The sequence below is a fragment of the Liolophura sinensis genome, chromosome 10 (assembly GCF_032854445.1).
Source record: "Liolophura sinensis isolate JHLJ2023 chromosome 10, CUHK_Ljap_v2, whole genome shotgun sequence".
Taxonomy (NCBI): domain Eukaryota; kingdom Metazoa; phylum Mollusca; class Polyplacophora; order Chitonida; family Chitonidae; genus Liolophura; species Liolophura sinensis.
In genome coordinates, this window is record NC_088304.1 from 17395212 (window position 1) to 17413966 (window position 18755).

The window sequence follows — 18755 nt, forward strand, 5'->3', positions numbered from 1 at the left end:
CATCTGCTTACATTAGGGGACAGAAAAGCATAGTACTGCATTAAAACGATGAACTAGTGTTTACCCTTTGCGATGTTCAGTTCCTGCACGAAACAGATTCTCTCAGGTGCAAACAAGTACGGCATTACTGGTGCCACTATTGCTTATTCAAAATGTGCTATTTCCAATACATTTTCAATAATGCAAAGTAATTGATAATAGAGGCTAGAATAGTGCCAACCAATCGATCAAGTAGGCACCCTAATCAAAATAAGACAACCAATATTATTTTGAACGCTCGTTTATTTTGTTTTTTAAATTTTCTTTACATTCAATTCATGGACATCATTTTAACAGAAATCCATACATTACCTGAATGGTCATGGACTTTCTAGGTAGTATTTCATCTGGCCCCAGGATCACGAAGCCATCTTAGACTTAAGTCAAAATTCTGATCATTAAATTTGCGTTGTCAAGCAATATTTTGATCTTGTTACATTGGAAATATAAATTTTAAAGTGATTTAAAATTTTGATTAAGTCTAAGATCGCCTTGTATTCCACGTTCTGGATTTATAGACCATAAATGAGGATGATTATCGAGGAATTCTCCACTAATGACCATTCAGGGGCGTAGGAAGCAAATGAAAAGTATGTCCATCCTCAAGGTTATGATGAAGTATACTGCACATTTACGCACAAATTTAGTTATCGGATCACTTCCATACTTTACATGTATGTACTCACATTCCGTTGAAATGCTCCCTATTTGAGTAAAAATATTTAAGGCTAAACTTAATAATGTTAATTATACACTCACCAGAGTCATCACACCCGTAGGCAGTGAGGTGGAGAGGTGGTGGGGTTACAGAAGGGCAAGCGGAACGACTATCCCAGACAAGTATAGGCGAGGGTCAAGCGACCGCCTGGATCTTTGACGTTGCAGATGTTCGGAGACAGGTTCTAAACGGAGAAATTACTTCACATACACGTACATGTTTTCACTCCGTTTGAATGCTTAGCTGCATTGCTCGATTTTGCAAATTACAAAATTTCAGATACCAACGACATATTTCGTGACCCCAGATATTACATTGCATTGATTTACTTAAACTAACTAAAATACAAGTTTTAACATCCGATTCAAAACAGTTAAGAAAGCATATGTCGGAACGCCCTTTAAATCATAAGAAATATTTATTACGTTTTCAAAATCTATATATGCTATCCACAATGTGACAATGTTTAATGGCCAGGATAGAGTAATTCTGGGAATTCAGGCTCTTATGACCGTCGTTTGTATCCCTCCTCAATCAAATGTCCATTTTTATGGAATTCGGCATACATGTCGTTTTTATCCATGCCAACTGAAAATATTCTTAATAACAGACTCCAAACTTTGCAATTGTACCATGCAAAAAGGCTGATTTTACATCTTGTAGGAGAAGTTACTGCTTTCACCATGTTCTGTTGCCATATGTACCATTTACCATCTATACCTGCCCCTTTACATTATGATGGTCCAGAAACAAAACGCTCAGAATACGAACAGGGAAGGATTTTGCAATTTACCGATATGCACGTATCACAAGGAGTAACGGACAATGCAGAAAGCACCGTCAGAAAGCAAGGCCGCATATAAAGATAAACTATATATAAGAAAGGATTGGGCGGTTAAACACACAACACGGCGGCCCTTTTAAATACACCATGGATATAGTTTTCTCCTTCCACAATATTATACACTGCTTTAGTTCCATATTGTTAACATAATTCTGTCATCATGCATACACTCTTCTCATTCCAAACTTTTCTCATTCCCACCTCATCAATACATCAATGCACTTCTGCCATTTCATACCCCGGATATACTTTCGTCATTCCACACTATTATACACCGCTTTAGTTCCATATTGTTAACATAATTCTGTCATCATGGATACACTCTTCTCATTCCAAACTTTTCTCATTCTTACCTCATCAATACACTTTTTCTGACTTCTGGTAATATTTGAAAGACCTTGCAGGAAGACAAATATGTCATCTTACGATTATATCTGACACTGGTGGTTTTGCCAGGGGGTAGGGTCTCCTTACATGAACACAGTTTCTCTCATATCCGGCAGTTGAGCATGTCACTAATGTCACTTTTTACTCTATCACGTGCATAAAGGACAATTTTACATGTAACACACAAATTCTACAATTTAGTACAATCATTGCAAAGAAGAATACATGTATTTCACACAACAAAAATTACACAGTAAAATTGCAGTTTTCATGGACATCAATAAACCATCTTCAAATACAAGTATAAAAACATATTCACTGTATTTCATCTGACGTTTGGACAGTAAAAAAAAAACAGTCCGAAGCACGTAAAAGACGAAAAAAAATCAATGTCAACACCACTTAAGTTTTTTCCCATAAGAAATTAATCAAACTTCACACAGAACTTCAGTGGCCCTATACTGGATGAATCATTAAAAGTCAAGCAAAATATGTCACCTGAAGAAGTTCAACCCTAACTGAAATAAGTATATCTTAACACTAGTCATTTGTTTTTACTTATTTATTAATTAATTAATTTATTATTTAATAAAAACTTACATAATTAATTGGTGTTTTATCCCATATTCAAGAATATTTAGCTCAAATAGTGGAGCTAACTTTTATGAATTGAAGATACAATAAATCCACCCCCCCCCCCCCCCCCCACTTTTACAAAAAAAAAATAATAAATGTTTTGAGAGAGAAACAAAGTGCCCGAGACAACACCGCACAGGGCCTTGTCATCTGCATGTAGATGTATTTGTAACTCACACATAAGAGATGTGAACATTTAGAAAACAAATATCAATACTCATCCTTGGAAAACTATTATGACAGGTCGAAGCTAACAAAATGGCTCTTATTTGGACGAGCCACAACAGCAAAGAATAATACATGTAACACAATCTCTGACATCTTCAGATTTTCATATAACACGACCTATCCATTCACTCAATCAATCATAGCTAATTATATCCTACTGTAATAGTGTTTTACACCACATATTTCAACTCCAATTAGTACTGAAATATTGACCATGAAAATCGAGACACATAATATATAATCTTTTGATGATGCTTCCTGGGCATCTAAACAAATACAAGACAAACATACTTTTTTAAAAGCAGAACACAATCCAGTAAATTTGTTTTAGAGCTCAAAAAACGCTGTTGTAGCTACTGCTGAATCTGTCCAAAATTCTTGAAAGTTTCTGCATATCATTAACACTTATAAAAATATGACAGCGCAAACTTAACTCCTTATACTCGCTGCCTAACATCAATTCTACCGTCACATATCCCGAACAAGGGAATGAGGTAAAGGGCTATGCCAGGCAAAACAATAACTATGTTGACTATGTATTTTAGTACACAAATTGTGTACCGTGTGTACTGAACGGAATGTGAACGTCGTTCTGTGAAAGTTGCACTGAGCCGACAACAGCTGGCCAGAGGAAAGTGGTGGAAACAAAAAAGGAAAGAAAACAAATTTTTTTTTTACAAAGTGGACGTAAACAGTTACATGTACATGTGTCCCTAGTATCATTCACCAATAAAGTGGATTGCAGCCCACTCTCACCTTTCTCGTACCAAATACCTTCATCCAGAGCCAAATGGTAACAGATCACCTTTACTACACAATAAGCGGAGGCGAAAACTGGAGGCAGTATTTGTGGGCTACACATACATGTAAATAAATTATTGGGATGCAACTTATAAATGAATTCGAAAGCTGATTGTTGAATTTCGAAATTTAATTATTGAACTCAGCACGCTAGTTTTAATATACATGTACATGTAGGTCATCCAAAACAATCCCCCTAGGAGGTTCACTTCTGTATGCTTGACACACCCCTTACATACTGATGTCATCATCTGCAGGCACTATGCTTTATGGCCTTAAAACAGGGTCAGATATGTTTACAAGAGGTGGAAGACGGGGTATCATATTGCCCACTCATTATACAAATGTGCTATATGTGAGAGCATGGTGAGGCATACATGTATCTGCAAATATAAGAAACCTCTGCACGTATGGTTTGCAGGTATAAAAGCAGACAGCAACGATCTACAGTATATTCAAGTGGAAACCTGTAACATGTACATATCAGCAATAAGAGACCAGTATACAGCTCTAACAAGCACTCACTACATGTATATATACTTACACAGTTAATGGAAATCCAATCCCAACTGTTGTTGACAAGGTGTCACTATCCACAGGTCACCATTCTATATGGTAACGTATGTTTAATGAGCAAATACTCTAGAAGTAATTGATGCAGTACTACATGAAGGGCACAGGCTCATTCTCACAGGGTTTCCATCATGCCTAAAAAGCTTCATGATAATCCAATTAAAACTGTACAAGATGCATTATTTGACAAATGGTAATGATTTCAGACAGAAATATGGAGAGACAAAGTGCATCACACTTAGATTTGGTATAAACATGGAGGCCTGAATCCAGTTATACATATACTTTATCTTTGGGGGTCAAGATTTTCAAGTTTTGTCAATTTTCCACACAAAATTAGAAGACAAAAATACTTTTTTTTTTTCATAAACAATAAATCATACTGCTATCACTGACATGTATTTCACAGCAAACAACATATAACAACTTTAAACGCACTGTGATACAAGTATATTCATGAAACACTCTGTGAAACATGTACAAGTATATTCATGAAACACTCTGTGAAACATGTACAAGTATATTCATGAAACACTCTGTGAAACATGTACAAGTATATTCATGAAACACTCTGTGAAACATGTACAAGTATATCATGAAACACTGTGAAACATGTACAGTGTATTCATGAAACACTCAATACTACATGTATATCCATGAAAACAGTTATACAAGCATATTCATAAAACACTGTGATACCTGTATATTCATTAAAACTCTTTGTTACACTGTACATACATATTCACAAAACATTGACCCATGCATACTTGCAAGACTCATATATAAAGCAATGTACACAATGTATGTTCAAGAAAAACTCTGTGATACATAATATTCATGAGACATACTGCAAATACATGCATATGCATGAAGCACTGTTATACATGTAAATGTACCTGTATATTCGTGAAACACTCTCATACAAGTAATGCATATTCATGAAAAACACTGTGATAAATGATATTCATAATATACTCGGTGATACATGAGTGTACCTTCATGAAGCACTCTGCGATACATGTATATTCATGAAACACTCTAGGATGCATGCGAGCCAGGTATATTCCATTGATAAACAGAAATGACACCAAATATATGTCTGAGCAAAAAGGTTCCAACAAAACCATCATTTCATGTGATTGTGTCATTGTCTTTATAAGAAATTCTTCCCCTTATGTAACTAGATGAGTTCACAATGTACTGTGATGAGAACATCGATGACAGAATGGTTGATATACATGTGTATGGACAGAGGTCTGTATTATCATCAGGCACGGAAAATACGAACTCCACCCTGACCACATTCTGTCTACAGATGGGACATTCTGCCAGTCGCCTGCCACATTTTGTACATGTCACCATGTGGCCACACTCCAGTAAGACACATTCTATAGCCGCATCCATGCAGATCTTACACAGCTCTTCCTCTCCAGCATCTACAGTAGTCTCTTGCACATCTGCAACACAAAGCACAAAAATGGGCCATCCACAATGTATATTTATGATGGAAAATTCTAGGCTTTGTTAATAAGAGTTAATAATACTCAGTAAATCAAGTAGAGAATGTTGGACATTGCTAGCTTGATACAATGAAGATAATCAGGGCTACATGTACATATATTTTCCAAATGCCCTTTAATAGTGTTCACAGGAGGTCCCATGTAAATGTACACATCCATACACAATGTTGCGGCCAGTGTTGTTTCATGGACCGCAAAAGGAGACTATTGGCACCATTGCCTTCACAGAGATGTTAGTGGCCTCTTACTGTACCATCTTGATAATACAAATGACTTGACACGACTTTGGAACACCACTGAATACCGTGCCCTAAGTTGAAAATGAACCTGCCACCTGTGGCAGTCAGATCAAAAACAACAAGGCATTCAGAGAATCCCACCAGTTTGCCTGCTATCTAAACTGTGACATGCTGATTGTTTTCCCACTCCTGTGTGAGGGCAGAATGTTACTCTGTGATGTTACCCGGAACTGGAAGTTCAACTGGTCAACTTGGGACAGAACAGGTGAAAACACTGGCCCGTCGAGCACGTCAACATTTTCGGCTCTGCATACAGTAGTAGTACAGGGTAAGGTCTATACCCAGGAGTGGTCTACAGGCTCGCAAATTCGCTTCTCTGGGGCAATTCTGAACTGTTTGAGCAGACATCCGGTTATTATAGGGCCCGACTGCTGCATTAGCTGCATTAACCTTACCGATCACTGATTACTACACAGAGGCAGATTGGGTCACACCTGTCTGACGGGTCAGAATGGTGAAAAGGCTTGAAATCGCCAACATTTTCTACTGGTGTAGGAATATGCTTTTGGCCATCCCTCGGAACTATATATACCATTATATTTTATTCAGTATATATTAAATTGCTTGTTAATTTGGCATGTATTTTATGCCATACTGACTCAGGAGTCAAGTTATGTCTATGCGTAGAGGAAAACAGCCAGCCCTTTTGAACCTCAGAATATTCCCTATCTAACCTCTAAACTTAAACCTGCATCTGAACCAGTGCAACCTGGATCCAGAACACCGAACAGTTGGCTCCATCACTGAAGGCCTCTGAAACAGTTTCTATTTATTTATTTATTTGATTGGTGTTTTACGCTGTTCTCAAGAATATTTCACTTCAGCATTATGGTGGGTGGAAACGGGGCACAGCCCGGGGGAAACCCACGACCATCCGCAGGGTGCTGCCAGACCTTCCCACTTACGGCCGGAGAGGAAGCCAGCATGAGCTGGACTTGAACTCACAGCGACCGCATTGTTGAGAGACTCCTGGGTCATTACGCTGCGCTAGCGCGCTAACCGACTGAGCCACGGAGGCCACGAAGGCCACGAAACAGTTTCTAAGCCTGTAGTATGGGAACCTGTGGAAGGTCTGGTGCTCTCCTGGGCTATGCTCATTTTCCTCCCACCATGATGCTGACAGTCTTTGTCAAAATGAAATATTCCTGAACATGGCTTAAAACACTATTAAATCAAATGCATAAATAAATTAACTAGTGATTACAGTCAACACATGCAGCAATAGCTACAGGACTGTGCATCACCAAAAAAAAGCAAACAGTGATTTTCAAATGTTGTGTTACCACTGAACCTACCTTCTGCTAGCTTTATCTCTTCAGCTGAAAAAAAATACAAAGAATTGAAGATTTCATGAAAAAATTTCAAATATTTATATAACTCAATTTATATCAACTTTTTAACTTGTTAATAAGCGGGTTTTTCAGTAATTCAGCATCTTAGCACTACATGTACTCGTGCACAAAGTTACTTGAACATTACAGGTTAACCAAGTCATCCAATGAAATTTCTCTGAACATTCGCCAATGTCAGCCTTGTTTTTTTCTAAATTGCTGTTGTGTCTGCCTTGTACACTTGATGATGGTCACTCTATTTGGCAGATAAGAGGCCCTTCTTTCTGGTACCTTCACTGCTTGAATGTGTTACATGTGTTTGGAATGAACTCAAGTTATCCACCAAATATACCGAACACAAAGCCTAAAGGGATCACCTCTGATACAGAGAAAATCAATGGGGGTGAACATGATGGGCTCTAGGTAAACTTCCCAAGTTAAAAACCCACATACAGGTATCACTGCATTTAACACTTTGATCTCTACATTATAGCACATTTTAACAGTCAGATATGGTTGGGGTGCACTGATGGTTGGACAAGAAAATACTGAATTTGTCTGCAGTAATATCTGCAATAATGTATAGTCAGTGGCCTTGCCTTGTTGACGCACTTGTAAAACGATTTTCACACTGTCTGAAATGTACCTGGTATTCAGAAGATCTGAGTACCTGTGCCACACATGATCTTACCTCTCTTCAGGTCACTGTGATATTCTCTCCAGAGTCTTTGAACCCTCTCAGCCAGCTCATACTTCTCACAGCAGCCTTTATAATCCACGAAGTTTGTGGCCAGTAGCTCCTTCAGCTGTTTGACTGTCAGGGACTCTATGTCCTCTTCTCGCTCTATATCACTCAGCTTGGCTCGTACATTTGCTGGACGCTCGTCACGGTTATTCTGAAAATGTATACGTGAACTAATGTCACGAAATTCAACACTATCCAAGTCCGAGTGCTTTGCCAGACACTCACTTGCCATGACCATAAAGATATCTGCAATAGTTAACAAGGGCTAGGAGGAACCTGTAAACACACCGATATGTGTTTCATTTTATACAGCCTAAGTCCAAGAGGTGTGAAACTGGTCTATTGTTCTTCTTCTAACTTCTCACAGTACGGAAAAAAACAAATTTGTGTCAGCAAAAACATAAAAATAAACCACAAAGGTTGATTATACATGAACAGCAGCACAGCAGAAGATGCTAACAGGTTTTAGCATAGGCTTAAAGAAAAAAAGCTGAATACTCAGAGGCTCTAAGAGGATAAGAGGCTCTAACAGGAGAAAGAGGCTCTAACAGGATAAAGAGGCTCTATGAATAATAACGTAAAATTAGTCATCAATTAGTCTTAGTCTACAGACACGATTTTTTGTTTTTCTAAGCAACAGCTCACTGGTTTCTACCTCTGGTTCACCCAGTGCAACACTTTGATCAAGGGAGATAACCCCTAGAGAAGATTCGGTGGAGAAACCCCAAAAATATGTTCACCAGAGGTTAAATTCAACTATCATTTAATACTATGACAAGGAAGAAAGACAGGACAGTTTTTCTGGTTTTTTATAACAAATCGTCATTTGTCAGCATGGTAACTCATTTAAGTGTATCAAACTTAAAGTACAAAATTGTTAGTCCTAAGAAGTGCATGTTATCTCGAGTGCTATTGGCCATCTGTAACAAGTCTGTTTCACTTTCAAACTTTGAGTTCGTCAAGACTATGGCCACACACACACACGTCAAAAACTAAAGGCTTTCCAAGTAACACTACGCCTAATACAAACGATGTTAAACTGCTATAACAATTAATTTCTATACAATTGTTAACGTAAATGATCATATCTTCCCAGCACTTCCATTGTATGTACTTCTCTGCAACTGCTGCCCCTGGTAAAACTTTAAATGCGTAATGACTTGGCGCCATCACACAGGCAAAAAAGATCACCTACTGGACAGAATACCTTCCAGGTAAACTGATCACTTGAACGTTGCACAGTGATTGGCCAATGCTGTGGACATCAAAATGAGTTTAAAAACACACACGCTGTCGCAACTCGCTAATTTGTTGAACTCTTCTTTTTGGATCCTTTTCAGAATTATATCCACATGTTCATTACATAGCAAGTGTAATTAAGAGCTCATTTCACAAAATTTTATGAAAAACTTCATATACCCACTAATAAGTTTGGCATTCACGCAGTTGGGGAGATCAACTGTTGGGCAGTGACCCAAGGAGTAAATGTTAAATGGCATATTCGCCGTCTGATAACTTCCACATTACCAGTACCACTATTCTGTGGCTATTTCCACTCTTTTGATGACTAACCAAGTGCTTGATAGGTGTACGGTGGGCCTTATTACAATTAGGAGCTGTTAAGTACATGCATGTAAGTAACTTTACAAGAGGTAAATCTTTTCGCAATGTAGACTACCACAGGCAATCAATGTACTGACCGGTTTGTGACATTTACTCTCACGATCCTCAAATTAAAAGGAAATTAAACGATAACGAATGACAGCATGACTCCCAAACGTAACTACAATTTTTATTCAATGCATAATCACTACATACAAATCCACTACATACAAATCCCAACAAAACCATGACGAAACTATCACGAATGAAAACCAACATTTCACCATTATACAGGACCTATTTCGTTAAGTGCACTGACACGGCGTACTTGGGTGGAACTACTTCTGGCAATTTCTTCACATTCTTATTATGTCTCTATACTGGGACTCTGGCAATTCTCACCACCAGACCCATCTGTGTCACTTCTCTCTCACACACAATACCATGCCTTACTTCGACGATCTAAATTTACCTCAAAACTGTTATAAGTTTCAGATGGAGCATGCTGGGGTGTATCAGCTGTAGCTTGTTGATGGGCAATGATAGAGAATGCCACTCAGCAGCTATCGATGGCAAATGCATCAACCATATATTAGTATGGGCTTGTAGATGGGCAATGTGGGGATATATTAGTGTGAGATTGTGGATATGCAATGTGATGATATATTAGTGTGAGGTTGTGGATGGCCAATGTGAGGATACATTAGTGTAAGGTTGTGGCTGGGCAATGTGAGGATACATTAGTGTAAGGCTGTGGCTGGGCAATGTAAGGATATATTAGTGTGAGGTTGTGGATGGCCAATGTGAGGATACATTAGTGTAAGGTTGTGGCTGGGCAATGTGAGGATACATTAGTGTAAGGTTGTGGCTGGGCAATGTGAGGATACATTAGTGTAAGGCTGTGGCTGGGCAATGTGAGGATATATTAGAATAAGGTTGTGGCTGGGCAATGTGGGGATATATTAGTGTGAGGTTGTAGCTGGGCAATGTGGGGATATAGTAGTGTGAGGTTGTGGATGGGCAATGTGAGGATATAGTAGTATAGGCTTGTGGCTGAGCAATGTGGAATATATTAGTGTGAGGTTGTGGATGGGCAATGTGAGGATATATTAGTGTAAAATTGTGGATAGGCAATGTAGGGCTTTAAAAGTCATGTGTGGTTACAGGTACAAGTCTACTTCCATTCAAAGAATACACCGCCTCTTGACTACTTGCCTCATTTTGCTGTAACTCCTCCGCCAGTCTGTGCAGCGTTTCTCGCATTTCGCGATCTTGTCGCTGGCGTAAGCGTGTCGCACGTTCCTCCTCACTCTCATCTGCAGGTGGAGAATGCTCCTCTGATGGAGTACTCTCCCCCTGTTGTCGTTGCCGTTCTTCTCTAGACTGCCTTTCTTCATCGATAGCCTCTCGCATACGCTCCTTCAAAATAAACATTTCTTCTTTTAAATAACGTCTTTTTTTAATCTGCTTCTCAACTGTTCATTTAATATTATGCTCCTGAAAGTGTTCTTACACCTGTCTGTTCACCTCACTTAATATAACATCTTTTGCTCTGAAAAAGACAGAGAAAGCGCAATGTCGCTTGTAGCATTTCGCAGGGCTAATTTTTGGTACAAAGGCTCTTAACTCGTACGTCTTAAGGTTACCCAGGTGCACTGATTTCCCTTATTATTTATGTAGTAAATTTGTCTACTTCAACCATATCACCACATGCAGCTTGCACTTTAACCTTAAAAATATCCCCAAAAAATCAACCTACATGCAGCATGATAATCATTTCTTTTTCTGAGCTGTGGTGGCTGAAAGTCAAGTAATAGTATTTTGTTACCTTGGTAACCTCCCGAGGGTTGGTACGAACACTTGGCAAAAAGTTTTCAGTTCTATCATGTGTCTATCCAAAACAGACGAAATTTTGACATATTTCAACTAAGTGTAAAATAGCAATGCAGAAATTTATAGTGTATCAACAACTTAAAATATGTGTGTCAAAGTATTATTGAATGGTCCTCCTCCACTCTATAGCTCAGAGGCAAATTGTGGATCCAACTGCACAAATTGCGCATGTGTAACCTTGATCAGTTCAAGATAAAGCTACCATAAGAAATTCCTGTGTCTTTTTACACACCTTCTAGAGAACATTATTTGTAGCACTGTCATCATTGTTGGGGAATTTCTAACTTGGTTTTCATGAAATACTGCAGTTGAGTCAGTAATTTTCAAACATCATACGATGTGTAGAAATCTTTACATGTACACTGCATATCCTCCCGTCACAAAAACAGACCTTGATTTACATGTACAAGTATGAGTGTGCCTCTTTGATCTTAATTTACCTGTACAAGTATGAGTGTGCCTCTTTGACCTTAATTTACCTGTACAAGTATGAGTGTGCCTCTTTGACCTTTATTTACATGTACAAGTATGAGTGCGCCTGATTGACCCTGATTTACATGTACGAGTGTGCCTGTTTGACCTTGATTTACATGTACAAGTATGAGTGTGCCTGTTTGACCTTGATTTACATGTAAAAGTATGAGTGAGCCTGTTTGACCCTGATTTACATGTACGAGTGTGCCTGTTTGACCTTGATTTACATGTACGAGTGTGCCTGTTTGACCTTGATTTACATGTACAAGTATGAGTGAGCCTGTTTGACCTTGATTTACATGTACAACTATGAGTGTGCCTGTTTGACCTTGACTTATATATACAAGTATGAGTGTGCCTGTTTGAATCCAGTTGCTGGGGCACCCGGTTTTCAGGATATTAGTGGATGTCATTTTAGCAGACTTTTAGTTTGACTTACAGCAAGTCGCCCCACATGCTGTTCATGCTCCCTCTCTAAACTTTGGTGGGTGGCGCTGGCGAAGTTGTGGAATATTAAATCTACAAGATGACCTTTCTCTGTGCAAGTACGAGTGGGAATATTTTTCTTCTTTAAGAAAAACCGCAAGTCCTTGACTCTGAGGGTCAGTAAATCCTGTTTGGTAAAATCGCCAGCCAGTATCACTTCACATTTTGAGCAGCGTCTCAAAGCTCTGTTCACCTTGACAGAACAGGATGAGCAGAACTGACGACCACAGTCACCACACTGTTTCTGAAAACAAAAAAAAGAAAAAAAAAAAAAAAAAGAAAGAAAAAAAAAATTAACAGTATATTCTTAATAATCATAATATAACTGTCCTGCACATGAACAAATGAATATAGCATATACAGTACCAAGTAGAACGAGTCGAATTTATTTTGTGAGAGAAATTTTCAAGGAGACAAGACCTTTGCACTGTGAATAACGGACTGTTGTAAGTGTTGTGGTTGTACACTGCATGAGGATATGCGGGAGTGTGTACACAGGTGACTTTGTAATGCTTGCAAAATGTGTGTTGTTGTGACATATGGAAGACATCTGACTATCTAAATCATACTGGATATCCAAGAACAACAGCGTGTATTTTAGACATCAGTTGAAAAGTGATTTTGATCAAACTAGCTTGTTTCGGTTAAGTCACTCGCATTCGGCTGAGCATAACATGGTCCCCACTGACTCTGCAGGACTATATGTGTCCGTGGCACTGTGTGATCATACTGAGGTAGGCAGGACTGTTTAACAGTCTTAATTCCTCCTAGCCTATCTGCAGAATCTGTACTAACCTGTGAATCTGTGAATGTCAAGATAATACAGACGAAAGTAAATATAAATATATTTACAGTGTTCTGTTTGTCATTTTACATGACATCTTTTCAGTTTCTTCCAGTTCTATTCTTCGAAAAAGTCCTATGTGGGCGTGGCTTCATTTTTTTGCCTGCTTACTGGAGTATAAACGCAAAGATTTGACCAATCGGATTGCACCTTACAAACATAAAATCAGGACAATTAAGTTATTACGAAATACATAATATAAATGTCTATCTTCTTTCAAGACTTGACACACATGTTTACTTTTTCCTATCCCCGTGTTCTCCAATAAACCCTGTGTTAAAATCCACATGAACACACTTTGACATGTATAAGGCATTACCTTCCTTTTGAGCAGACTAAATTTGATGGAGCATCCTTCACACTCCATTACTGGTGATGCCACACGGCAGATCACAGAGATGTGGGCTGGATGACCATCACAGCCTGACCCTTGACCCTGTGGATCCCGGTCCTCACACTGAGTTTCCTGACCTCTGATTGCCCCTGCACCCATATGGTTACAGACACAATCAGTCCATCATGGTACCAGCAGTCGCAGCCCTGTGTGGGAGAAATGAAAATTTCACACACATAGCCACAGAAAACTTGCTTACTGTACATGTATATCAGAGTATGTACATTATACACACGTACATGATTATATAAAATTTGTTATTTATGTAACTGCTAGTTTGTGATTTCAGGTGAAAAAGATTTATATAAAATATAAAACAAATTTAACTTGGGAACCACACATACACCCTTTTAAGCCTGTGAATTTACTTCAAGATATTTTTGTAAGCTTAATAATCATAAAGCCCAATAATCTTAACCATCAATAATAATAACAATTAAAACAAAAATAAATAATAAAAAAGAAAAAAAGAAAACTCTGCCCAGTTTTCACCCACCATAATGCTGGCTGTCGTCGTATAAGTGAAATATTCCTGAGTACAGCGTAAAACACCAGTCAAATAAATAAATAAATAAATAAATGAAAATTGCTCTTTTATACACAGAAGAGACAGAGTGAGATATAAGCTTCAACAACCTTTACAGAACTAATCAATGCACTAAATATTTTGAAGAACCGAAAAAATGTATCACAAAATGAGGTGTGTTGTATTTAAAACAAAATGCATTATACTGTGGGCAACACACATGGTACATGTGCTCAGATTTTCCAGGGTTAGCCCATAATGCTCAATGGACAATAAATATAAACCTCAGCTAGAACTATATACTAGTATAGCAGAACAAAGAACATCTCCTGATCATTTGCTCATGTTATACATGGATATATTTTTCCTTCCATTACACTCAAACATATGATTTCGCACCTTTATATGTGAGTAAAAATGAATAGAATTAATTCAGACAATGTAATGACCTGTGTAGATAAAAATTCCCCTTGTTTTCCACACAATTTCCTCAGTTTGCATCTGACCCGTTAAATCTATTTATTAATAGAGCTGGTTTGCTGTTACACATGCATCAGACAGGGTCACTAAATTCATTAGTGGGAGAGTTCAAGGTACATTATGCACAGTCATGACTATGTATATACATGTATGTACTCCATGAACATGTACATGTAGACCAGTTACCATGTTCTTAACATTTTTATTTCCTCGTGACATGGGGGGTGGGAGGGGGGAGGAGGGTAAGTGGAATAGACAGCTGTGAGGTTTGTGTATGCATGTAAATATGGTCAACGATACCCTGTCTCTTCCCCAACCCCTCCTCCTCCCCCCATCCCAGGACTTTTTCTCTTATCACAGCCATTCACAACTATAGAGATGTTTTACTTGTTCTTTGTTTGTTAGTAGGTTATCTAACCTACATGTATGGTTTATGATTAGTTGATTCTCTGCCATTTCTGTTTGCAAGTCTTACAATTAACCGTTTGTATGTATATCACTGCCTGTTCCATTTTGAACACTCTCCTGATGATGGCTAAATAAAATGCCGAAATACTGACTCACAACGAAGTGTTTTTTTCGGAGTTACACTACTTGTTTATTACGTAAAACTCATCAGTGGCACCACAGGATTTCAGATGCAGAGATCAGTGCAAATCAGTCATGACCCATAGAACAAGACCATAAATTCTACCTCCCTCGATATTTTGTAATAAGATAACGTGAGACATGCAGAACTTACCAACTTTTTGTCCACCTGTAAGTGTTGTTGTTGTTAATAACGATGTTCGGCGTTTATGTCCGCCTGAAGTTAATGTCACACAGTAATACGACACGAGTGGATGGGTTCTGACTTTATCACAGTCGCATAGCTATACAAAATAGTCTGATGAAACCCCCTACTCTAAGAAATAGTTGTACAATACAGCAGTGGACCTGAGAAATCGCATGTCATTTGCCAAAAGCTCGGGAAGGACACATCCGCGTTCGTCTACTGTTTATGACGCCATCTTGGATGATCACGTGACGTGATTGTACGCCTCCTTCCACCTATATATCCTCATTTGCACCTGGCCTTGCGAAATCATACACAAGCAGGAAGTCTAAAATGAGCAGTGTAGAGAGATACAGAAAAAAGAATACTTGCACAGACCTGTACACTGTTTGCACCATCCTTGTCCATGTACATGATATGTATGAAGTTACAATAATGTGACACCATTATAGGGGTCATTATTGCAAATGATGGTTATATCTTGTTGAAAGAAAAGGTAAAACTGGTAGGCTGCATTAAACACGGCTTCCGCATGTTCACGTAGAACTTAGTAACTAAGTAACGATTGTTTTTTAATAAAATTTTGTTCATATTTGAGTCTTTTTATTTTCACCAACCATGGGGAGTTCTTCCATATATAATATTGCTAGTATAACACATATTCCAAATTATGTCATTCGAGGTTTGTATGAGTGAAACTCTAGAAATGGACAATATATATGTGTCCCCCTAGCATTGGCCTGAAACTACATGGCGGTAATGCACGCATAAATTTGTGAGCTCGCAGCAGACTCTCGTGGCTCGCTTTAGACATATAAATACATATTTCATATTAGTACCTCAGTAGGCCTATTAAGCGGCTACATGACAAGGGGTACAGTACAAGGCTAAATCGGTGTAGTACTTCTGTTGGAAACACCTTTTATAACCTCAGTAGCTTGCGATATACAATAACCATGAATTTAATGCCGTGCATGTATTGTTATATGTGAAAGTTTTGCTGCAATGTAAGTTCATTCCCTGCAGGGGTTTACATATTAACGCGCTCTCTCTTTTTCGGCACTCCCAGTAGTGTGTGTGTGTGCGGAGGTGGGAGATATTCTGCCAGAACCACTTTTGATCCTACCATATAAAAAAGTACACCACAGTGAATATCCGGTGCTTTCCTGACAATTTATCAGAATCGGATTTTGGAACATTTCATATAATTTCTTCGTACAAATTATACTGTACTGTAATTTTACGGGTCAAAATTTTTAACCTCGGGAAGAGCGATCGTGTCGTTATTAAAAATTGTTATATCTGAAAGGAGCTGGTATATGATAAAGCTGGGGATCGGTCCAAGCACAAGAGACTGTGCACCTCAAGAAGAAAAAAAGACTACAGAATTGATAGGCAGACGTAGACACTTGCGTAAGGCAACTTAACTCTGTTTTCAGTTCTGTTTTTCTCTGCTTTTCCTGTTACATGACAAACGTGAAATTTATGGATCTTGCCAAGCATGTACTGAAGCGAATCTTATATCCGTGTTAGAGATGTATATACATGTATGGGTCATTAAAATAAAGTTTATGTTTTACACATGAAGACAAACCTTAACCAAAACGAAACTTTGACAGCATGCAAAAATAGAGACACGTGAATGTTTCAGTACAAATATTTTTTCTGGTTTAAGGCAAAGAACACACCATCATGAAGTACATGTCAGATGAATATTATGTTATTATAGCACAATAATATTGTGTCTGTATTTGTGTATGCATGCTTGCTTGGGGTTTAAAGCGCAATATTGTGCAATATTTAACACAATATCCTGTCAGTGTAATAGATTCGTTATGATGAACTAATAAACATTGTGTGCTATATTTAGCAGAATAATCTGCTGCAATAACAGAATACATTCCCGCATCACTCAGGTCAGAGATTTTCTCATAAATTCAAAAGATTATTGTTTGGGAGTAACTTTTACAGGCACTTCCACCAAATTTTATTCTTTTGATTCGGAAATTTAAAGAAATGTGTTGAGATTTTGAAATTTGCAATTTTTTTTTATCGCACCTCTCTGAGGCCAGTTATCAACCTTACCATACCAGGTCCTTTTGTAATTTACAAAAAGGAGCTTAGCATTCACACGGAGTGAAAAACCTGTAGTGTTCAAGGCCATTTATTCGCACGCTTAACTCAGTGCAGTACTTGCCCTAGTTTACGGCATATTTTTTTGCAAGGCGTCCCGTAATTTACTAAGCAAATGTACGTAGGTGGTTACTCTGGTCCATGTATAATTAACATTGATCCTTGCTCAATATCGATGTGCCATTTGAAGAAACATTTTTGCAACTAACAATTTACTGCGTATATCGACTGTATTTGTGCATGAAGTATGGAAGCTATGTAACAATAGATAAATTTGTGCCAAAATGTGTATTACTTGCTACAGTTACCGCCTTAGGTTGAGGTGTTCAGGCTAGATGTTTACTCAGTCGAGGCCGTCTTTTGTCGCGAGTGACCAAAGTGACAAAAGTGACAAGACTCGGGTGATCGTCTGGCTTGGACACCGACACCAAAAGTGGGAACTGACTTACACAGTGGTTTTATTGTTTGACAAGAGTCAAGTGTGGGACAAATTTTTCTGAATGTTAAAATTCAACTTAATTAATCTGTATGCGACGCACATGTATAGGCTTGTAAAACTATGTATTTCACGATGTATTAGCGATATTGATGTAGTCTTTTACGAAACTGTTAAGATGTTATCCATTACACATGTTGTGCCGTTACAAACTACATAGGTTTACGTCGTATTATCGTTTATGTTCGCATTAACCAATTTTGTAAGTTTTTCGAACAGACTTTTAAGGCACCCAATAATTTATTTATTTATTTATTTGATTGGTGTTTTATGCCGTACTCAAGAATGTTTCACTTATACGACGGTGGCCAGCATTATGGTGGGAGGAAACCATGTAGAGCCCGGGAAAACCCACAACCATCCGCAGATTGCCGACAGACCTTCCCACGTATATTGCCTACGGCCGGAGAGGAAACCAGCATCAGTTGGACTTGCGCTCACATCGACCGCATTGGCGAGAGGCTCCTGGGTTATTATGATGCGCTAGCGCGCTAACTTTAATAGATATTGTTTGATTATTGCAATTAACAA

The 18755-nt window shown here is 38.3% G+C and overlaps 1 protein-coding gene across 1 annotated transcript; it reads right to left on the reverse strand.

Annotated features, from left to right (window-relative positions):
• Positions 1–4253: 4253 nt before the first annotated feature.
• Positions 4254–15820, reverse strand: LOC135476150 (E3 ubiquitin-protein ligase RNF34-like). Its single transcript, XM_064756073.1, has 7 exons — positions 15563–15820; positions 13740–13960; positions 12530–12820; positions 10939–11142; positions 8068–8272; positions 7341–7364; positions 4254–5683 (listed from the first exon to the last, which is right to left on the reverse strand). The coding sequence occupies exons 2-7, from the start codon at positions 13911–13913 to the stop codon at positions 5358–5360; spliced, it is 1224 nt and encodes a 407-aa protein (XP_064612143.1). The 5' UTR covers positions 13914–13960; positions 15563–15820; the 3' UTR covers positions 4254–5357.
• Between the last annotated feature and the right edge of the window lie 2935 nt (positions 15821–18755).